A 19,500-nucleotide genomic window follows, 5' to 3' on the forward strand; every position below is an offset into this window, starting at 1 on the left:
CACAAAAATAGCTGGTAATATAAGTGAGCTGAAGCAAACTTAACGTATGACTAGTGGTTACTAGTAATTGAAGCTTCTAGGTCAACATGACAGTTATTTTTGAAAAGAACAAACATTTACAGTTAAATAAATGGTATAGAAATTTAGCTACATTTTTGTAATACCTCATACAATAAGGAAAGAGTGTTAATAACAAACAATCAAACGAACATTCCTTCTATACTTTTGGTAATTTTTTGTTTGAAAGTCCGAGGCAGCCACTGCATTATAATTTTTTTAGCGGGTGCATTTTGGCTTGTATTTATCACAATGAGCGCATTAGTTTCCGGTAGCAGTTAAATTATGTCATAATTGAATTACCTGGTTTCGTACATAAGCCTAGATTAATTTGCTAGTACAGTCTTAGCTCGTACACCCACCCACCCTGTCGGCCCTTTTTAGGGCCACCAACATCTAATAAGAAGTTGTTCTTACGTCTTAATAGTGAAAAGTCCTCTTCATAATATTTTTGCAATTTTTCTACACAAACATTTCATTAAAAGGGCATATACCACTAAACTATGGATCGCAACCAATTTTGCCGAACCCCCGTTATACGCTTGAAAACACTAACTGCTATAGAATCGTAGTCCATACAGATAAGGCAAAACAGCGCTATTGTACATAGCAGGCTAAACATAAACACTAGGTAATAGCACTGGCTAACAGTTCATGCAAAGACTATGTTTGTTAAAGAGCTACCTACCTTGTGTGGAGACATAAGCTGCTTTTACACATGTATGCTCTGAAGTGTTTATATATATTTTATTGTGTCGTATAAAATGTCTTTTTATTTTGAGCGGAGACCTGATTGTGGTCATTTGAACATATATACCACAAGGTATTACAATTCTGCACTGGTGATGGTAATTACAGGACCACCTAGTAGTCTTTTTCCTGTTCTTTGTCATGTATGGAATAAACTCAACTTTTTTGTCAGAGACCATGCATAGTATACAAATTTTAGAAACAAGTTTTGTAGAGACTTTCTGCCACCGAAGGTATTCTCAAGAAATATAATTTATTTATTCGGCACCCATTTCATCCTATCCTGAGATTGACAATAATGGCTGGCCAACTAAATATTAAAACGCTACTAATCCTGTAAAGACCACCAATTTACTTTCAGCTAGTTACATGTGTACCAATTTTCAATAACCAATATTTTCTAACCAATATAAACTTAGTTTTATAAGATTTTTTGTCATAATGTTCAGATACCTCTATGTTACACAAAAACCAGGCAAATAAGGCATATTTCTGTTGATATTTAATAATACTTGTGTAGACCAGAACATATCTAACTTTCCATTGGTGTGCGTATTGCCATAATTCATCTAACAAATACTTAAACCATGAATTACTAACAAACAACAGGCTTATTTTAGGTGGTCTCATAATTACAATAACCATGACTTTTGTGCTGTAAGCTAAAAAAAGAGAAAAAATGATAGTTGAATAGCTGTTTATATTTGATTACTCAAAGTAAAAAACACCTAACCTATGGCCGCCATGTGCCAGTTTAGTCAACAATAAAAGTGAACAACTCCGTAATACATGTATATTGCTTTTTAATGTACGATCTTTCTAAAAATAACATCATAAAAGAGAACTTTCAACTCTTCCATCAAACGTTCTTACTTTCACGAACATTTTAAACTGCCTTAAGCTTTGATAACTACAGTTCCTACAACACGGTTTGTTGTTCCAATTACAGCACGGGCCTCCTTTGAAACTTCTTTTACTATTTGCTGTCTCTGTTCTCCATAATGAGTTTAGTCATTTATACCATTTTGCTTATGTACTCACCTTAGCTAATGTTTCATTTTAGGCTCTACGGATGCAATAAGATGAAGCAGTAGATAAAGTCAGCGAAACAGAAATCCTTACAAACATGGCATCTGATGACATTTTGTATGCAGCACTCTTGTTACTATGCATTCCATTCGGACTCCTGATTCGATACACATCGAGCTCTAAAGCTAAAGAGTTTATTTCAGGAGCAGCAGGCATAACATTGGTACTTATTACCTGCAGAAAACATGCATGGCATTCAATACTCACAGTTGTTGTTAACACTGCCATCATCTGTTTATCGAGCAAGCAAAGGTTAGTAAAAATTGAAGGCGTAACATCATCCTTAGGTGATGAGATGCGGGGAGGACACTAATATTAATTATTGTGAATTTGCTGGTATGGCCTTTGTGTGCGATGTACTGTTTTCAACTGAAGTTGAATAAATGGTTTTTGCTATAAGATTTCATAGTTCGTATCTTTAAAAATTGATAGTTGTGGTGCCTTAGACTGTAGATACTGTGGTTGTTTTTAATGGAAGTTATCAGACCACCAAAATATTCTATATTTGTTCCGTTCAAGTCTGGAGTTCCTGAGTCAAGAGTTGCCTTTACGCTTGTTTCCCAGACTTTGCTGGCAGTTGATTTAATCTGTTTAGGTTAAAATTTCGATTACATACTTGGTTGGGAGTTATTTTGTGGATTTACTATGGCTGTTTAAGGTCTGGTCTGCTTCCAGTTAGCACGCAAATTATTTTACATAAGGTGGTAATTACCATTTTTGTATATTGGCCTAGAGTCCTCGAAAGACACAAACACAATACATTTTGTTTTAGGCATATGCATGCATTGAGCTTCCTTTGGTGCTTTTCCTACTTGGCTTTCTTCAGAACATGTCACTGGTTCGGTCTGGAGGAGCCTTCTGCGCCTAGCAATGCTGTACAGCTATTGCTCACCCTTAAGGTATATTCCTACTCTCAAATTGAATATGAGGTGTGGCTGTTTGATTTAGTATTCATGTTAGTCTGACCCATTGTGGATTATGAAAAGGAGGGTGATCTGATATGCCCCATTTATAATAGTGAGCTCTGGTTAGAGTTATTCAAGGAGATATGCAGCAGCAGGCAATGTTTAGACCTTCCACTAGGAGCAGTTGCATGTGATAAACCAATAATTAATGGTGATACCACCCATGTAGTTTTGGTACATGCTGCTTGTGCATTGCTAGTTGAACTAGTTTCCTGCAAATAGTTGGGTGATTCACGTTGCTCTCCATCATATTATCTATAATAACTGATAACGCTGGTCTTATGTATAATATGGTACTTCATCCCCTTCATTGTTCATGGCTGTCACTTAGAAGGTCCCTGATAACTTTTCTTTAACACAGTTTATAACAGAGGTTTGTGTCTATGAGTCATAGTAACACGAATTGATTTCAAGCACCTGTAGTTGGTAGGTGTGGCTGGTGAAGTCGTGGAAACAGAGAATCTTAAAGCAGCCATTGACTCGACAGAGTGTACAGATATCAATACACGATTGAAGCTGAAATACAAGGGAATCGATTATTCCTGCTATCGCCTTGTTACCTACAGTTTTTGCTATATCGGCGCTTTCACTGGTATGCTTCCTTCCAGGTTAATATAGCTCTTTTCGTGGAACCAGATTGCCAAGTTTATCATTCAGGCTTACTTGGTATTTATTAGAACATTCAAGACTTGTGAACTTCGCTAGGTCCATACTTTACTTGCCGGACATTCCAAGATATGGTGCACAACAATGATGCAACAAAGCTTCCTCTTTGGTCAGATTTGAAGAGGCGATTACAACCCCTACCAGTTTGCGGAGCCTTGTTTTTCTTTCTCACCTGGCTTGTCTCCATCGAGGTATTTATCTGTCAATTACCACCGCATGAGAGGAAATTCATGCCTTTGTAAACATTTGCCAAAAATGGTGAAGTAACAAAAATATTCACTTCTATCTCTCTATAGCATCAACATTCCATTTGTAGAATCCCATCACTTATTGAATTGTCTAATTGAGTTGCCCTCCCAACAGCCTCTGGAGTATTGTGATGAAATACATCTATGGTTGACTTTGATGACTCACTCCCCTCTCGTGCTGTTGTTATTGATGAGATTGTGTGTTACAGACAGCAAGAGAGGAGAGGTTTTACGAAGAGACTTCCGTCTTCTACCGGTATGGCTACCTCTTTTTGCTCTTTCTCCGCTTTAGGGTGCGCTTCTATAGCGCGTGGATTTTAGCTGAATGCATGGCGGTGGCAGCGGGCCTTGGTGGCTACCCTTCGCGCGCGGAGAATCGGCCTGGCGCTGGTCCAACGAATTTAAAAGGTTTGCTTTTTATGATCTTTAGATACCATTTTAGCTCCATGCACTTATATGTGTTATTATAGAGAGCGAGTTCAGAATAATAATCACAATTGCATCTTTTACTTTGTCTGCAATTTGTTCAAATTTGACATCACAAGCAATCTACAATGTAAGCCAACTTCTCAATTCATAAAAATTGTGCATCTAAACTGCCATTTATACTACTTTTTTGTATCTCTAGAATAGGCAAGATAATGCGTACAATCATTGTTTCTGCTTTTACTGTGCCTCTTATGACACTGGTTTTAGTATTGGATGAAGCCGAAGATGGAGGCCATGACTTTGAGACGGTGCGCAACATACTGCCCGTAGAAATAGAACTGTCTAGCTCTGTTAGTGCTTCAATCAAGCACTGGAACATTCTAGTCCAGTGGTGGCTGGTTGTTAATGTTTATAAGAATATACCAACACGCAACAAACTTCTACGAAGCATCATATTAATGATTATTAGTGCTTTTTGGCATGGAGTGCACCCAGGATGGTATGCAACCTTCCTCTCGGCCCCCTTCTTGCTACTCGCAGAGGATAGCATGAATAGAGGCTTGAAGCACAAATTAAAATCTAGACGGCTTTGTGCTATTTATGACACAATATCATGTTTTTTAGGAATGCGTTTTTTCGAGTATTTTGTAGTTGGAGCATTCTTTTTACAGTACAATGAGATATATCACTTTTGGAAATCCCTTTATTTTTATGGACACATCTTGCTCATTGCCATTATTTTCATTGGCCAAATCCTTATTCTATCAACTGGAAAGGTTGAGAGACCACATAAGTCATAATTATATGTGATGTTTGCGTTTTTTAATCATTTTTTATGATTTTGATTACATGAAATATTTTGCAAAGCTATTTGGGCAGGCTAGATGCTAAGGACACTTAAGGTGCATGTAATCCTGGCAGTTCACCATTTTAACATCAAATGCACACAGATGCAAATACACAAATGAGTTCTGGTAGAGTGGAAAAATTATGATGCATCTAAAACTCTATTCAACATGCACATTGAAATGGAGCTGCAATATAACAAGAAAGCTTCATTTTTCACTAAATGACACGCAGTATGTTTCTGCGCAAGTGTTTATCAACCAATCAATACACAGGACAGAGAAGGTAATTCAACTATCTAATACAGCTAGTTATTGATACCATAGTTGAAATATTAATAACCTTGGCATCTAGTGAGTGTACATTCCTCCCAGTCAACATGAGTTCAATAAAATTTAACCATTGAGTGATATTTCATTTTCTGTTTTTCAAAACACGAGATGACCAATTTATTATAATTTTGTGTGCTGAAACAATAAATATCTCAAAAAATATGGCTGCTCAGTTGCCTTCAAATTGACAGATGACAAAAATTTTATTCATTTTATCAGTGAATTATACGAAGGACTGCTACTATTTGTTGAGGTAAAGCTCCACAATCATGTGAACAAGTTCATTCTCTTCCTTATCAAGTTTGGACATGAGCTCAGTCTGTAGGAAGCGCAGCCCATCAATATCGTTTGACTGACATGACATCTAAAACAGCAAAATCATCTGACCTGTACTTGTTGTTGTTGGGAGCAGATTTACGTTTGTCTAGCAGTGAACTAGTGTTAGGAACAGAGACACTAGATGAAATCACAAAGAGACAAAAAGCGCATGAGAGAGAATAGCAAAAGGTGAGAGTACAAGAATGGGAGAGAAAAGAGGAAATAGAGGGAGATGAGGATGGGAGGAGTCCGGACTTATGTGTCACTAATATGCATTCACTTTTCATCTATTGTTGGGACAAACTTACGACTAGACTCTGAAGCAGCAGGAAGAGGTCTATATCGAATAGATCCACAATATAATTGTACTCGTCATTGTTAGTCTGCCAAGCATACTTCTCCAAGGTCTGCGCGTGTTCAGGTCGAATACGCTGAGGAGTCGGCTGCAAAAACAAATAGGAGGGTGTAGATGGATGCTTCCCGACTGAACTGCGGACATAATCACGTGCGACCACTGGAGTAAGCTGGCTAAATGTGTCCATGCAATTACCAAAGCTAGCGCAGTGTAAAACCTATATATTCCTGAACATAACCAAGCAGACTAGCTAGCCTACAACTAACCTGCAGTATCATGAGCAAAAGAACTCGCTGCAACTCGCAATGAAGTATGATATCTGCGTAGACACCGAGAGGTTTCTCAGAGCCAGCCACACCTGTAAGAACATGCACTGCCACATTACATTGCATATGGGTCTTTGAGACAAATAAAACATGATAACAATGAGCCATTTACGAAGAGAAAACCATGACACAACCATACAAATATGTAAGATAAAGTACATGTACTTTATCTTCTTAGAAAAGAAACTGCAATAGCAACATGCTCTAGTTGGTTGTAGTCAATTGCAGGGCATATTGATTTGCACAGAAACTTCTACGCCGTTGAATTACGAACTGCAGCGCAAAGCATAGCAACTTCCGCGCTCTCCTACGAGAAGCAACTATTTAGGGGTGCACTGACCTCCACGTTCTTGAGCTAGGAACTGCATCTCAGTGAGTATAGTTAATGCACCTTCAAGGTCACTTTCCTTCACGCGGCATGCTGCAACCTTCTTCATATTTTGAAGACACTCTACTGGATTCTACAGAAATAAGAGTGCAAGTTCTTGTATGTTGAAACATTTCTACCTATTGACTAAACCTATATGCCTAAAAAGTATACCATGTATGCCAAAGTACTCTGTAAAACTATTGCTTACCTGTAACTGTAATTCAGCAGCTCTCTGGAAATGAATGCGTGCTTCACTCGGCTTTTTAAAATCCTAAAAAAGAATAAAGGAAAATAAATCTGGGGTGTTGTTTGACATTTGGTCTGCTTTATCCTCGCTGTCTAGTGAACAAATTTATTCACGTAAGTTAACTCTAAAACGTCTTTAATCGAACAACAAGCGGGTCAAAGGGAAATAACTTTGGTTACCTACCATTAAAACAGTGGCTAACTCTTGACAGTGACAAGCAGCGAGTGCAGGTTCTCCAGCCTCCAAGGACACCTGCGTACAATGACAAGTGCCATACACTAAAGGTGGTCTGAGACTAATGCCAATCTGTGCATCATTCACACTATCAATGCTATCTGATCCTCAACTTCAAAGAAGTTACTAGCTTGAACTACTGGTAAATGTGTAATAGAGCGTAATCATTTCAGAGGTCCAGACTTGAGGGTTTGAAAGTGACAGGCCTATATATAAAACATTAATGTAAAGTGAACAGTGAGTACTGCTCATGGATGTTGGATGATTAGTACTGCTTATTGAAGATTTTAAAATATTCTACTTAGTTTGCTGGCTTTAAAATTAAATTACGAAATGGATTATTCATGCTAATGTATACCAAAATCGAAGAAATGTTTTAGTAATTATATTTCGGAGTTTGTGTTTTTGGAAATTAGTGTTTGCGTTGGCTCACACAGTTATCTCTAACGGAAATGATCTGCTTACAGTAATACACTTATAACTTGTTCTTTTTAAGCAACTTTTAAACAACTTCTAGTCATCTAGTCAACAATTAGCTTTACATTTGTTTCACAGAATTCACTAGCAGTTAACTTGAACTGATTCAAGCTCAATTAAAATATGTATTATTTGGTCGGGAGTTTTATCTGGTTTTACCATCAATGTTAACGTCTAACTTGCTTCCATTTAGCACACCAATATATTTGGCTACCATTAGTTTTTGGCGCATGTTATAAGTAGACATAACTTTTGATGTTTCAAAGGTTAGTTGCGTAGAGTTGTCTACATCAAACATCTAATAAGCATAATAAGACAACCCTCAAGTGTGTGATAAATACAGATTTGGCAAAGTGCTGTTTTTTTGGATATACTGATGAGTCATATAGAGTGTTGAACAAAATGAGTCACAGGTTCCTCAAAGAAGATATGATTACAAAAACAATATGCAACGAGGGCAGTCCAGTTGGGAATAAGTGAAAAACCGTACCAAACATTGTACATGAAATCCCAGTATTTATAAAAACTGTCAAGTAAATGGAAGAGAATTAACCAACAATTACAGGTGAACTGACCAAATTGTGATTTCGTTGTTATGAAAGTAAATAGCATTAGCAACATATCAGTAATTTTAAACTTTGATTTCACTCACGACTTCTGCAAACCTTATAACCCTACTAGCTGTGCTGCCCGGCGTTGCCCGGGTATTAAAAATCAGCTTATAATCAATGTGAAGTAATGAGAGTTGCCTGCCACTTGGTATTAGCCTGGCACATTGCTAATGGAAAATTTAAGTAAGCTTACTAATGAGAGCTATTCGTCTCTGTGACGTTGCGCAACCACGCTGTGTAGTACGCAAAGCCGTTGGGTATTTGCTCCCATATAGCTACATGTATCGGCTAGCTAACAAATCAATCTCTGTGGCCTAATTGGTATGGCGTCGGACTGACCAATGGGAGGGTCCGAGATCATACCTTCTTCGATTCGGATTCTTTATTCCAAATTTTTCATAGCTATAGCTGGCGAGACACACGTACACACCAACACTGAGAAATATATCTATAGATTGCAAACCCTATTATAATACTTGATATTATTTTATTTAAGCAAGAGTGTATAATTATTAACAAAAAACTAAAGCTGTTTTCGTTCACCTGACCCAAAGGTACATTTTAGTGCAATTTTATACCCTAGGACACTTATGTATTCGCGGCATCTAACTTTCGCGTTTTCGCGGTGTCATCCTCTCGCGAAAGTTTCATGTGCGAAACTAAACTATCATAACAAACGAGCGAAAAAGCGAAACTAAATAGCTTTGTTCATTGATACTGTATAATTGAATTTTATAACGACATTTATTTTAACGTTTTTAACGACCACTATAGCATCGTTAAAATATAAACCGACAAAATAATTTGACTGTCAAAATTTATTACGTTATTATTTTGCAATTATTTAGGATTATTTTCCCATTAGGAATGATTTATAATGATAGGAATTTGATATCAATGCACATGCATTAGTTAGCGTTATCGTTTGCTGGGGACATCAATCAATGCAGTGAGCACCGTGTGTTGAAAGAAAATAAGACACATGCACTGACACTCGCAGTACTACACAAGCAGCATGGCTCTGGAAAGGTTTGCATTCACCACTGACACCTCTTCAATAACTTGTAATTTTTTGAGATTTGTTTTGTTTTAAGTGATGTGACTGACGAGACGTTTTTAAATTAAAATAGGCAAAACATGACCGCAGTTAATACGCTCAGAAAAAAAAAAACATCTTTTCCTTTTGAGCGTTTTAACAAAGATCAATTTTGCGGATTTTATTTCAAGTTCATTCGGAGGCTTTTACGCTTTCGATGGGACACGGCCAAGCGGGTGATTGATAAAACTTAATCTTTTGCAAACCTTTATAAAAGTCGTTAACAAAAATATTTTGCCTCTGATGATGATAATAATGATGCCTAAGAAATACTAGAAGTTGATGTTTGTCTCTATGGCTTGGAATGAAGTGACATTCTACAGCGATAAAAACCGCGTCCATGGCCGTTGGGCAAATAACTTTTCGAATAAAGGATGTTGAGGTCGAGTTATCTGAAGGAATTTATCATTGCGTTGGAACTGACCAAACAAATCCGTTTGAGTCAAACTTGCGTTTGAGATGAAATGTTACATTTTATCTGAGGGCGAGTTTTTCGAGTTGGACTGTACTTACCGTAAAAAATTCCCAAAAAGTTGGGGCAGCTCAGCCGGCCAGCTGCCCCAGTGAAAACTGGCCTGTTGATAGTCCAATAAACAAATGGCAGCAAGCGATCAAATTGCATTATCGACCTTGCCCACACCATTCTACCTGCGGTTCACAATTACAAACTAGTCGCAAATTGAAATTTTTTTTATCGGTGAACCGAACCTGAGGAATATAATTATGTTTGTTCCACTGCATTTATTTTCACATCACTATATTTTCGCACTCATCAGAGCTGCGAAATTAAGTTGCTTCGAAATTTTACTCTGTGAGCTACTCACGAAACTAAATACTAGCGAAATATAAGTGTCCTAGGGTACTGTATATTATTCTACCTACAAAAAGGAAAAAAAATTGTTTTAATATATGTAAGTAAGATGTATATTTTCATATATGTGTGAGAGTTAAACAAATAATCGCGCAGACAGCTACAAGAGTGCATAGTCAACAGTAACATACCGCAACATACTATGAGGCAGAAGGCAGGCTAAAAAGGCAGATGAGTAATAAAGAAAATGAGCCAGTTTTTAAAAACTTTTAAATCCTTTTACCAAGTTGTGAGTTTACAGCGAAGCGGAAAGCCGAGCTTCATGAAGCCTGTCAATAATAACAAATCATGTGCTAACCTTGACAGCGTGCTCATAGCAGTTTATTCCTGCTGTTAAGTTCTCCTCGTAAGATGGACATAAGAGGTCAGTAGATTGTTTCTCAGCGAGGACAAAGAAGTGGGCGGCTTCAAGTAGACACTGTACTTCACCAGAATTATTGCCAAGCACATGCTCACACCTGACAAATATACCATATTCTATATCAAAAGAGAATTCAACTAAATTTTTGATTACGGTATTCTAGTTTCATGAGCATGCAACTCCATAACACATTCAATCTGGCTACTACATTAGATGCCTTTATAATGTAAACCTTTTACATAAATTCCATTGAACACAAAGAACTTATGTAAAGTCTTTGCTTCGTATTACATAGAAATTGCGTATAACGTAAAGTGTCAAGTTGATGCAGGTTCCCAAATTCTATTTGAATAATGAGCATTCCATAAAGTTAGACTTCAAAATATCACCTTCTTCCTCGCCGCACTTGGGAGAGAAGACGATATATCTATTATATATACTTTTACTTTATTTTAGACATACACGATATTTTTATTTTTTCAGCATAAACCTTGCTGTGGAGAAAAAAGAAAATCAACTTAAATTGACATTAATGCCAAATTGCCATAATCACGGACACTAAACCAAATGCAAGTGATAAGAGAAAGAGGAAAGTTATCGATACAACCCAATAATACCACAATTACCGTATAGTCACCAAATGAAGACATTAAGTTTTTAAAATTTTAAATAGTCCCAAGGGTGAATTTGAGAAAATCTGGAAATGGATTAGGAGATTTACATGCATTTTACTGTTCGTATAACGTAAAACGGATTATTTAAGTTGTAGGGGCGTCTACTGTATAAAATTTTATCTCATAATAACTAAGTGTGATCAATTCACACTTTTGAGCTTCTACAACTATTAGTCTTAATAGCACTGTTTCCACAACTTTGTCTGCCTCATTTCCTTAAAAGCTTGTTATTTTGAAGAAAGATAAGCAGAATATTTTTGCACCAGCTAATTTTCAAGCTTTTGCACCAAATTTCCTGCTAAAAGAAGAGAAAGAGAGAGAGAGGGGGTAGAGAGAGAGAGAAAGAGGGAGGAAATAGGGAGGAGAGGGTAGAGGTGGAGGAAGGGGGGGAAGGGGGAGAGAAAGCGAGAGGAGAGAGAGAGAAAAGGAAGAAGAGAGAACATTTACCCAATTATTGGCTAAATGAATAATAAAAACAAGAAATGCAGATGTTTTGCGGTAGTCTGTCAGCAAATGCTCACCTGGCTTGAGCAAGAGAACAAAATGCCGCATATGATGGACAGTCTTGCTGACCAAGATTTTTCGCCAAGGAAGCAAATTGGTCCCTCCCTTCAGCTACATTCGGCTTTTTGAGAAACCTCCTACAACCAAACAGAAAATTGCAATCAGTCATACAATAGATGAACATACATAGATGACCAGCTAGTAGTCTTATTCATATTTACATATGCAGACACTATAGCACTATAATGTATATTAACCACTAGCCAGTCAAGTTATGTACCATTATCATCAGCTTCAGCTAATGTTACTTTTAAGCATTCTATTCCCTCTGAGGTAGATTTCACTTTTAGTATACAAAGTAAAAAAGGATTTTACTACTTCTAGACTTACAATTTAGACTTACATATGGTCCAACTTCATTTTTATAATTTGACAAGCTACACTCCAACCATACTGTAATGGTAACCTATTGCTGTTACCAATGAAGACAGGTTTGAGAGCTTGTTGAAAGAATTTAGGGATGATACAGCAGTCAGCCCAAGTTGATTAGTAAGAAGTATAGTAAGCTAGTAAGCGTGTCTATTCGAACATGGCTGATGCGTTGATGATGATGACAACTAACTATTCATTAAGCAAAATGTTGTCCTTTTGGAGCTTCGCGGTATGAAATCATTACTGAAAACTGTTCCTAGTGACTTTTGAAAACAGTACTAGAGAGAAATTGCACACTGTATGTATAAATTAGGTTTGACCCATATGAGTGTCTGAACATTACACCATGCAAACAGGATTTTACCATGAACAGTGCAGAGCACAGTTCCTGACCTTGCATAGTCTAATTTTAAAAGCTACGAAGTATGTAAAAAAGAAAGCTGGCAATTCTTTATGTCTATTGATGAGAGAATTATTAAGGCATACTAAACACTATTCCTTCAGCACAATAAGTTCCCAGTTGCTCAGCGGTACGCTGAGAGATACAAACTACCTATGTACCCTATAAACAGCCCAATAGACAGGCCCGATGTGCTTAGTCCTTGCCATACCTTTCCGTACATCAGTAAATGGCCAATGTGTTGATAGGTTACGTAGAACCGCATTAAAAGTCAAGTCATAAGTTTGTAGTTTTTCTATAACTCAAGGCCATTACTATGAGTAGTTGGTAGGATCAGGTCAGGCTTTGTCTGCTACCAATGGACCATATATCCCGGTACTATCTGTTACATAGGTCGGAAAGTCGGCGACTGACCCGGCTCCCTTATCTCCAAACAAAAAAATTGAAGGTAAAGCTGGGCATCCGAGCAAAACTAAGACAAACATCTGTCAAAGGCTTTTGGTGGTCCACTTCTAGTTGGTGCCATGTAGTAACACGGGAGGACGATCATCGACAGACTTATTATTCAGCCAACCAGTGCAGCAGCATTAAAATGTCAGCATAGAAATGTCAGCTTGAAAATGTCAGCATGTCTTATCCAGTTCTTGCCTGCTGGAAAACATTTTCAGACTGCTGAGAGAGCAGTATCAGTAAGGCGAAGCCAAGGTATCACTTAAATATTCGCATGCAGTTCTATGGACCATGGCCAAATAACTCGCACCGGACTCAAAAAAGCACATCAGCATACATTCAGAACGCAGACTTCTATGTCGTACTGCTGCACTAGAAAAAGATGAAGAAACAATTAAGTATCAGGAAAAATAAGAAACTCTGCAGCTCAAATTACATAACCACACTGATTGAAAACTTTTGCATCCAATAAACAGTGCATGCCAGGAAATGTACTGTCTTGTGTGTGAAGTCACATGTTAGACATTGTCAGAGTTAACCTCGTGGCATTTGTAATTGTCCGAAAGCGTTGCTTTCGTAATCGCCAGAACGCTAACTACATTTCATTTATTTTCAGAGTAATCTGTTGCTATTTGAGACCCATTTTCAACGATTATAGGGCTACACATACATAACTATCTATTCATAGATAAGGGTATTCTCACCAGTAACAGAGAGATATATGAAGACCTCTGATAGTAATAATAACAACTCATTAACTGTTTAAATCTAATAAAATGAAATTTTTTTCTTGTTTGATTAAGTTCAAGAACCAAATATCATTTTTGCAACTAGCTGAATTTGATTGTATAAACATAGCTTTTTCTCCTGGAACAAATGTATAACAGTGTGAGCATCGCAAAAATGCTAATGCCATCAGAACTACTATTCATCCATAAACAGTTAAATCTTGGAAGACAATGTTAATCTTTTCAGATATGTTGGATCAAATATTGCGGAGAAACACACCATATATTGTTTAAATCGATCTACTGCCCAAAAACCTAACAATACACACATCAGGTAGCCTCACATGAGATTAAAACAAATGCATGAAATAAATTATGTAGAAAAATATATACATGTATGTGAGAATCGAAGTGTGGTCTAAATGATACAGGAGATGGGCGGTGCGGCGGTAGATGTGACAATAAAAACAGAGCTAGTCTATCTTACATTACATAAACTTAAAATTAACATAGCTTAATTCAATTTATTTTGTATATTCTTTGAATTTTATATTTAATTACAAGACAAGGTCAAGTCTCTCTCGCTTCTTTGGTTGTTGGCTTTCTTTTTCTAACTTTAGCTTTCTGTTTCACAACAAATACTAGATCGTTTCAAAGAATCTTTGAAGAATTGATCTCAAAATGTTTGCCCATGTTTCCTATAATTTCTTGCCTATAAGAAGAGCAATACCTACTTCCTGTTTTTAGTACTACTTCCACTCACCTCATCACCTAAAAAGTGAGACAAAAAATCCTGGCATATTGATATGTCGGTTTTGTTGAGGACCCGGCTAGTCCGTGGTATGTGAGAAGCACTATGCAAAGAGAAGGGATTAATACACTTATCTACTGATCAGCCACTGCTGCAGATGAAGGCAACTGTCTATTACAGCCTGTCTTTGCAACTAATAATCCCCATTTATGCAAAATGTGTGGCACTTGTAAAGCAAAAGCTAGTAATGATGTTCTAGCAAAATAGGCAGATCTGTTTGATGTGGCTCAAGACAAAACTCACAAGCAAAAAGACCACTTGGGATTTATTTTTATGAGGATGATAGTATTTTGGCACCTCCCAGACTCGACAATGTCTAAGCATAAGTGAACATACTCATTACTGCCGCAAAAAAATTTAATTTCAAAATTATTTAAAAAAACTGTTGGCCTCTATCAGCCAACAGAGTTTCTAGACGTCTTCCAAGTGTGCACGATCACCATTAATGGAGAGCCACTGAAACGATGCAAACATCTCAGATGTACATAGATGGCAGTGTTAGGACGAATGATAGAATTCTATTGTGAATAGAAAATGCTAGGGCCGAGTATAGAAAATTGAGTACTAGGCTCTGGAGTGATAATAATTTTTCAGTCTCTGCGTAATACCAGGTATACCGGTTCAATGTTGGCAGCTTTGCTGTATGGTGCTGAGAAATGGACCAGGGTACAAACTGCAAGCTCATTTACAATCAATCATATGTATCTCATAAGAAGATAAGGTGACTAATATGGGATATTAAAAAGTACAAATACCATCACTCAAAACCATCTTTATTCAAATGAGTTTGAGATCAAGTGAACATGTTGAGAGGATGGGTTATGATTGGTCACCTTGACAACTGCTGCACACCCAGTCTAAACACTCACTGAAGAGAGAGCAAGCATACCACAACTTCTTACAGCACACTTACGGGCAAATCAGGTAGACATGTAGACCCTATCAATTCAGAGAACACATAACAATTTGAGGTAGTTGGAGAAATGAAAAAAGGCTGTGGGAACTGCAGAATGAGTTGATACTGTTTTAACAGTGAAGATGTTATAAGATGCTTCTAGAACTTATTAAGTAGTTTACCAATGAATATTTTTGAGCTATGCTAATGTTAAGCTTCCTATGTTAGTGATAATCATTGCCAACAGAGCTATATTTACATTTATTTCTAGTTATTGCCTATTCTTCCTAAACATTTATTCATCGTTGTATTTGTTCCATTGGCTACAATACTTGTAAATTAATACCTTGCTAGTGAAGTAATAAAATTATAAGATCTTCTTTTCCCAACATTAACTTCAGCAAGGCCTCAAAATGTAAAACTAATGCTTTTGTTGTAAAACTCCAGGCTCTTGAAGGAGATGGCACAACAGATGATTCACGGACTATGTGTAAATATAGAACTTTGAAAATCATTAGTTTCCACATTCTTAAACACAAGCTGATAGCAAAAAAATTTTGGATAACAAGAGAGACAAAAGCCATTTTTCCATTTCTTTAACCGCTGTCCTTCACTGAAAGTATGACAAATTGAAGCTATTGGAAATATCGCTAAATGCGTAATTAAGAAGAACTTTGGAAACTTCTCTGAAAACATAAAAGCAAGAAACCCGAAACCTTTTAGTTAAATTATCTCTAGGAGTAGAAACAGAGACAATGGCTCAGGTATAACAAACCTGTGTAACTAGACTACCGACTCCAAAGTTGCCATGAGTTTTGTGAAAAGTTCAAGTTGGTCTTTACTATAAATGACAATAGCATTCTTGAAGTCCCGACTAGATTTACTGACCAATCAATGACTCCACAGCCAGATTTTAGCAGTAGTGAAGAAGTATCGTCTTTGTCAAGGGAGAGTCTTTCAATTATTAGAAAGGGTATAGAGTAATAATCTTAGTGCTGCTCAGTTGAAGTTTCCTCGCAAATGACAAGCGAACTCATGCGACATCGTATTCATGCCAACTTTCATCCTTAGACACTCTATACTACCAGTCGTATATCAAGGGAGTAGAAGTGTGCTAATGAAGTTTCAATAAAATTTGCTAATGTAGCAAATAATGTAATGCTAATGTAGGAAAAAACCGACAGACAAGCCCTTGAATTATAGACCCATATCTCTCACTAGTGGATGCTCTAAAACAAGGTCCCAATAAGGTTCAGTTGGACCTCCAGGGTTCACCGTGCGATTACAGAATGTCAACAGATAAAATGCTGATGTTCATGAAATGTACCTATTAAATAGGTACATTTCATGAAAGCTGCTGCACTTTTCATATGTTGCTGAATAAACGATAATGAACACAACACTAGCTATTAGATCAGTTCTATTATTAAATTACATGTAATAGATAATTTATCGCAAGCTGTGCATAAACTGTGATTAAGTTTTTTTAGGCAACACCAAGACAATTATGACAACCCCAATGCCAAATTTGGCTAAGCAGTGCTTTCCAATTTAGCTTCATTCATCCATAAAGCAGCGAAAGACCTTGCACTAAAATTATAATGCTAGCGGAACCACGGATCTTTGCACTTGCGAGTAAAAAGCAGCCACAAGGTTTTAACTGAAACTTCTGCTTTACTCATAAATGACTAATTACTGACTGTATTAAACGAGTACATGTTACCATATCATATTTTTTGATCAAAATGAAAACATTACACAAATTTAATATATCAATAGCCTTATAATACATTGAAAAGTGTGTTGATCATAGAATATTTAAAACAAAAATCGGATGAATATCAGATGAATATGCAAACTTACTTCCCGATCCAAACGTAAAATAAACAGCTCAAACTCAAGAGACAAAATCTTCAAGTATACCTTCCCGGCAGTCCATATTTTATGATTAAAATTTGAAAAATTAAAAAGTCATACACTAAAATTAAGTCGTCCGATTGAGACAGCAGATGGGCTTAAACATTTCCAATTAACAATTCTGACTATTGTAAATCAGTGCATGGGGTAAACTCGACTTGGAATGTAACTTTAAGGGTTCATAGCGTGTAAAGCTGGGAAACCCAAAGTGATAATAATGGAATATATTATTATTCATGAAATAACATATCTTTCTTGATGAAAACAACGCTTTGACTGAGTGTCAGCACAGATTGCAGAAAAAATACTGCTGTGAATTTCAGTTATAACACAGCTATGACTATCTATAACTAATTTTGCACTCAAGTTAATGTGCTAGTTTTCGTCTCCAGTAGAACATTCGGTATTGTGTTACTCGGCAAACAAATATTCAATCGCACAGTTTGGAACCTCAACTGATAAGATGAATTTGAAATTGGTTCTTGGGTAAAACTTTTTCTGTTATGGCACATGACAGTTTGCCTAAGCCTACAACGGTGTCATGAAGAGATGCCAATAATCAATTATTGAACCTCTTGTTATTTTCAATATATACATAAAATTTTTTACAAACGTGTTGAGCTGTCTAAAATATTTGGCTGGTCTTTTTGTGAACGATACAACTTGATACAAACATATAACTTTATTTTTACATAGTCAGGTTTTATAGGATCAATTATGTAAAGTTGCCTGCCAATTACGCAAAAGCCTGGACACCCAGTTCAATTTTTAAAAGTGCACTGTAACTTCTTTGATAATACTCAAATAAAGTCTTAATAGTCAAATAAGTCAAATAACTCAAATAAAGCTCCTTTTTTATTTATCTAGGTGTGCATGTAGCTGATCGCTTAAGTTTTAGTGATCATTTAAATCAAACCATACCAAAGGCCACCAGCACCATATACATGGTAATGCGAGCTCTGAAAGGTTGTTCAAGTCAAGCAGAAGGACTATATTTGTTCATGTTTTTCCTTATTAAAATATTATTCAAAAACTTGAGTCTGTTAACCTGAACATTTTTAGCTGGATGTACAGTTTAAATGGATTTGATAGCATAACCTCTGCTAGAGAGAACAGGGACTGGCTATCAATTGAGCACACACACGAGTAGTAAAGAGAATTGCACACTGAACAAAAATTTATTCAAAAGGTTAAAATCACATTTTAAAAATTCATGTACGCAACAACCTTCTACTGTACTTGAAGATAAAATATAAAACCAACGTCAAGGCATAGGCCACGAGAAACTCTTATGTTACTATACTACACGTTTTTCGATATTTTAATTTGATTATTCTTCCCAGTCATTTAGCCATTTTGTTGTGGCTTCGAAATAATCCTGCAAAATCTGATTTCATTTTTGTGCTTGATTGGCAGTAGGAGTTTAGTTGGCAAGGCAGAAACTGTGTAAGAAACAAACAAGCAAAAATAAAAACTTGATGCTGCGTCGATAAATAAGTGCATATTTTCTTAATTAGAAGCGTTATGAATGTTGTTTGCTTTTTTCCCGTCAAAATATTTATTTTGAATAAATTTCACAATACTTTGATAACTTTAAAATCTTCACCTTTTCATTTTTGCAGATATATTTTTATAAATTGCCATATAGTCAGTATTGCGATCCATTTTGTTTCCTCAGATGGTTGCTGTTCACAAGGACCTACGGGTGGGTAGCCTACTGTCGTTTTTTTCTACTGTCGGTTTACCGAAAGCGATGCTTAAGCTATAATTTAATCGAATGTAAGCGAACGCATATTCACCTCGAATGCGCATCGAAATTTTCAAAAACTAACGCCAACGAGGCGACTCTTATCTTTGGCAGTGGCCTTCCACTCAGACTAGAGACGCCTCTCGTAGCAGAAGACCGTCGGTTAAAGTATAGACGTAACTATAGAATTTTAGAAAGTACAGTATTTCGTTAATTACCGCAAAACTGTTAGGATAACTGTTATTATTCCTTGTACGTATTTGATTCGAAATTAGCGTTACCATGGTTGGAGGT

The 19,500-nt window shown here is 36.6% G+C and overlaps 2 protein-coding genes across 3 annotated transcripts; one reads left to right on the forward strand and one right to left on the reverse strand.

Annotated features, from left to right (window-relative positions):
* The first annotated feature begins 1,874 nt into the window (after positions 1–1,874).
* Positions 1,875–5,017, forward strand: LOC137408898 (lysophospholipid acyltransferase 7-like). 2 transcript variants are annotated; one of them, XM_068095522.1, is made up of 6 exons: positions 1,875–2,148; positions 2,669–2,795; positions 3,285–3,453; positions 3,567–3,718; positions 3,985–4,183; positions 4,472–5,017. In XM_068095522.1, exons 1-6 carry the CDS (start codon positions 1,934–1,936, stop codon positions 5,002–5,004), a joined length of 1,395 nt encoding a protein of 464 aa, XP_067951623.1. In that variant the 5' UTR covers positions 1,875–1,933; the 3' UTR covers positions 5,005–5,017. The 2 variants fall into 2 exon arrangements, with proteins under 2 accessions (XP_067951623.1, XP_067951628.1); XM_068095527.1 differs by having other exon boundaries at positions 1,946–2,059.
* A 601-nt stretch (positions 5,018–5,618) lies between these two features.
* LOC137408934 (40-kDa huntingtin-associated protein-like) lies at positions 5,619–19,398 on the reverse strand. Its single transcript, XM_068095529.1, has 9 exons — positions 19,066–19,398; positions 11,844–11,963; positions 10,586–10,745; positions 7,182–7,250; positions 6,960–7,022; positions 6,722–6,842; positions 6,322–6,413; positions 6,009–6,143; positions 5,619–5,746 (listed from the first exon to the last, which is right to left on the reverse strand). The coding sequence occupies exons 1-9, from the start codon at positions 19,122–19,124 to the stop codon at positions 5,624–5,626; spliced, it is 942 nt and encodes a 313-aa protein (XP_067951630.1). The 5' UTR covers positions 19,125–19,398; the 3' UTR covers positions 5,619–5,623.
* Between the last annotated feature and the right edge of the window lie 102 nt (positions 19,399–19,500).

Source organism: Watersipora subatra, chromosome 1 (genome assembly GCF_963576615.1).
Source record: "Watersipora subatra chromosome 1, tzWatSuba1.1, whole genome shotgun sequence".
NCBI classification, from domain to species: domain Eukaryota; kingdom Metazoa; phylum Bryozoa; class Gymnolaemata; order Cheilostomatida; family Watersiporidae; genus Watersipora; species Watersipora subatra.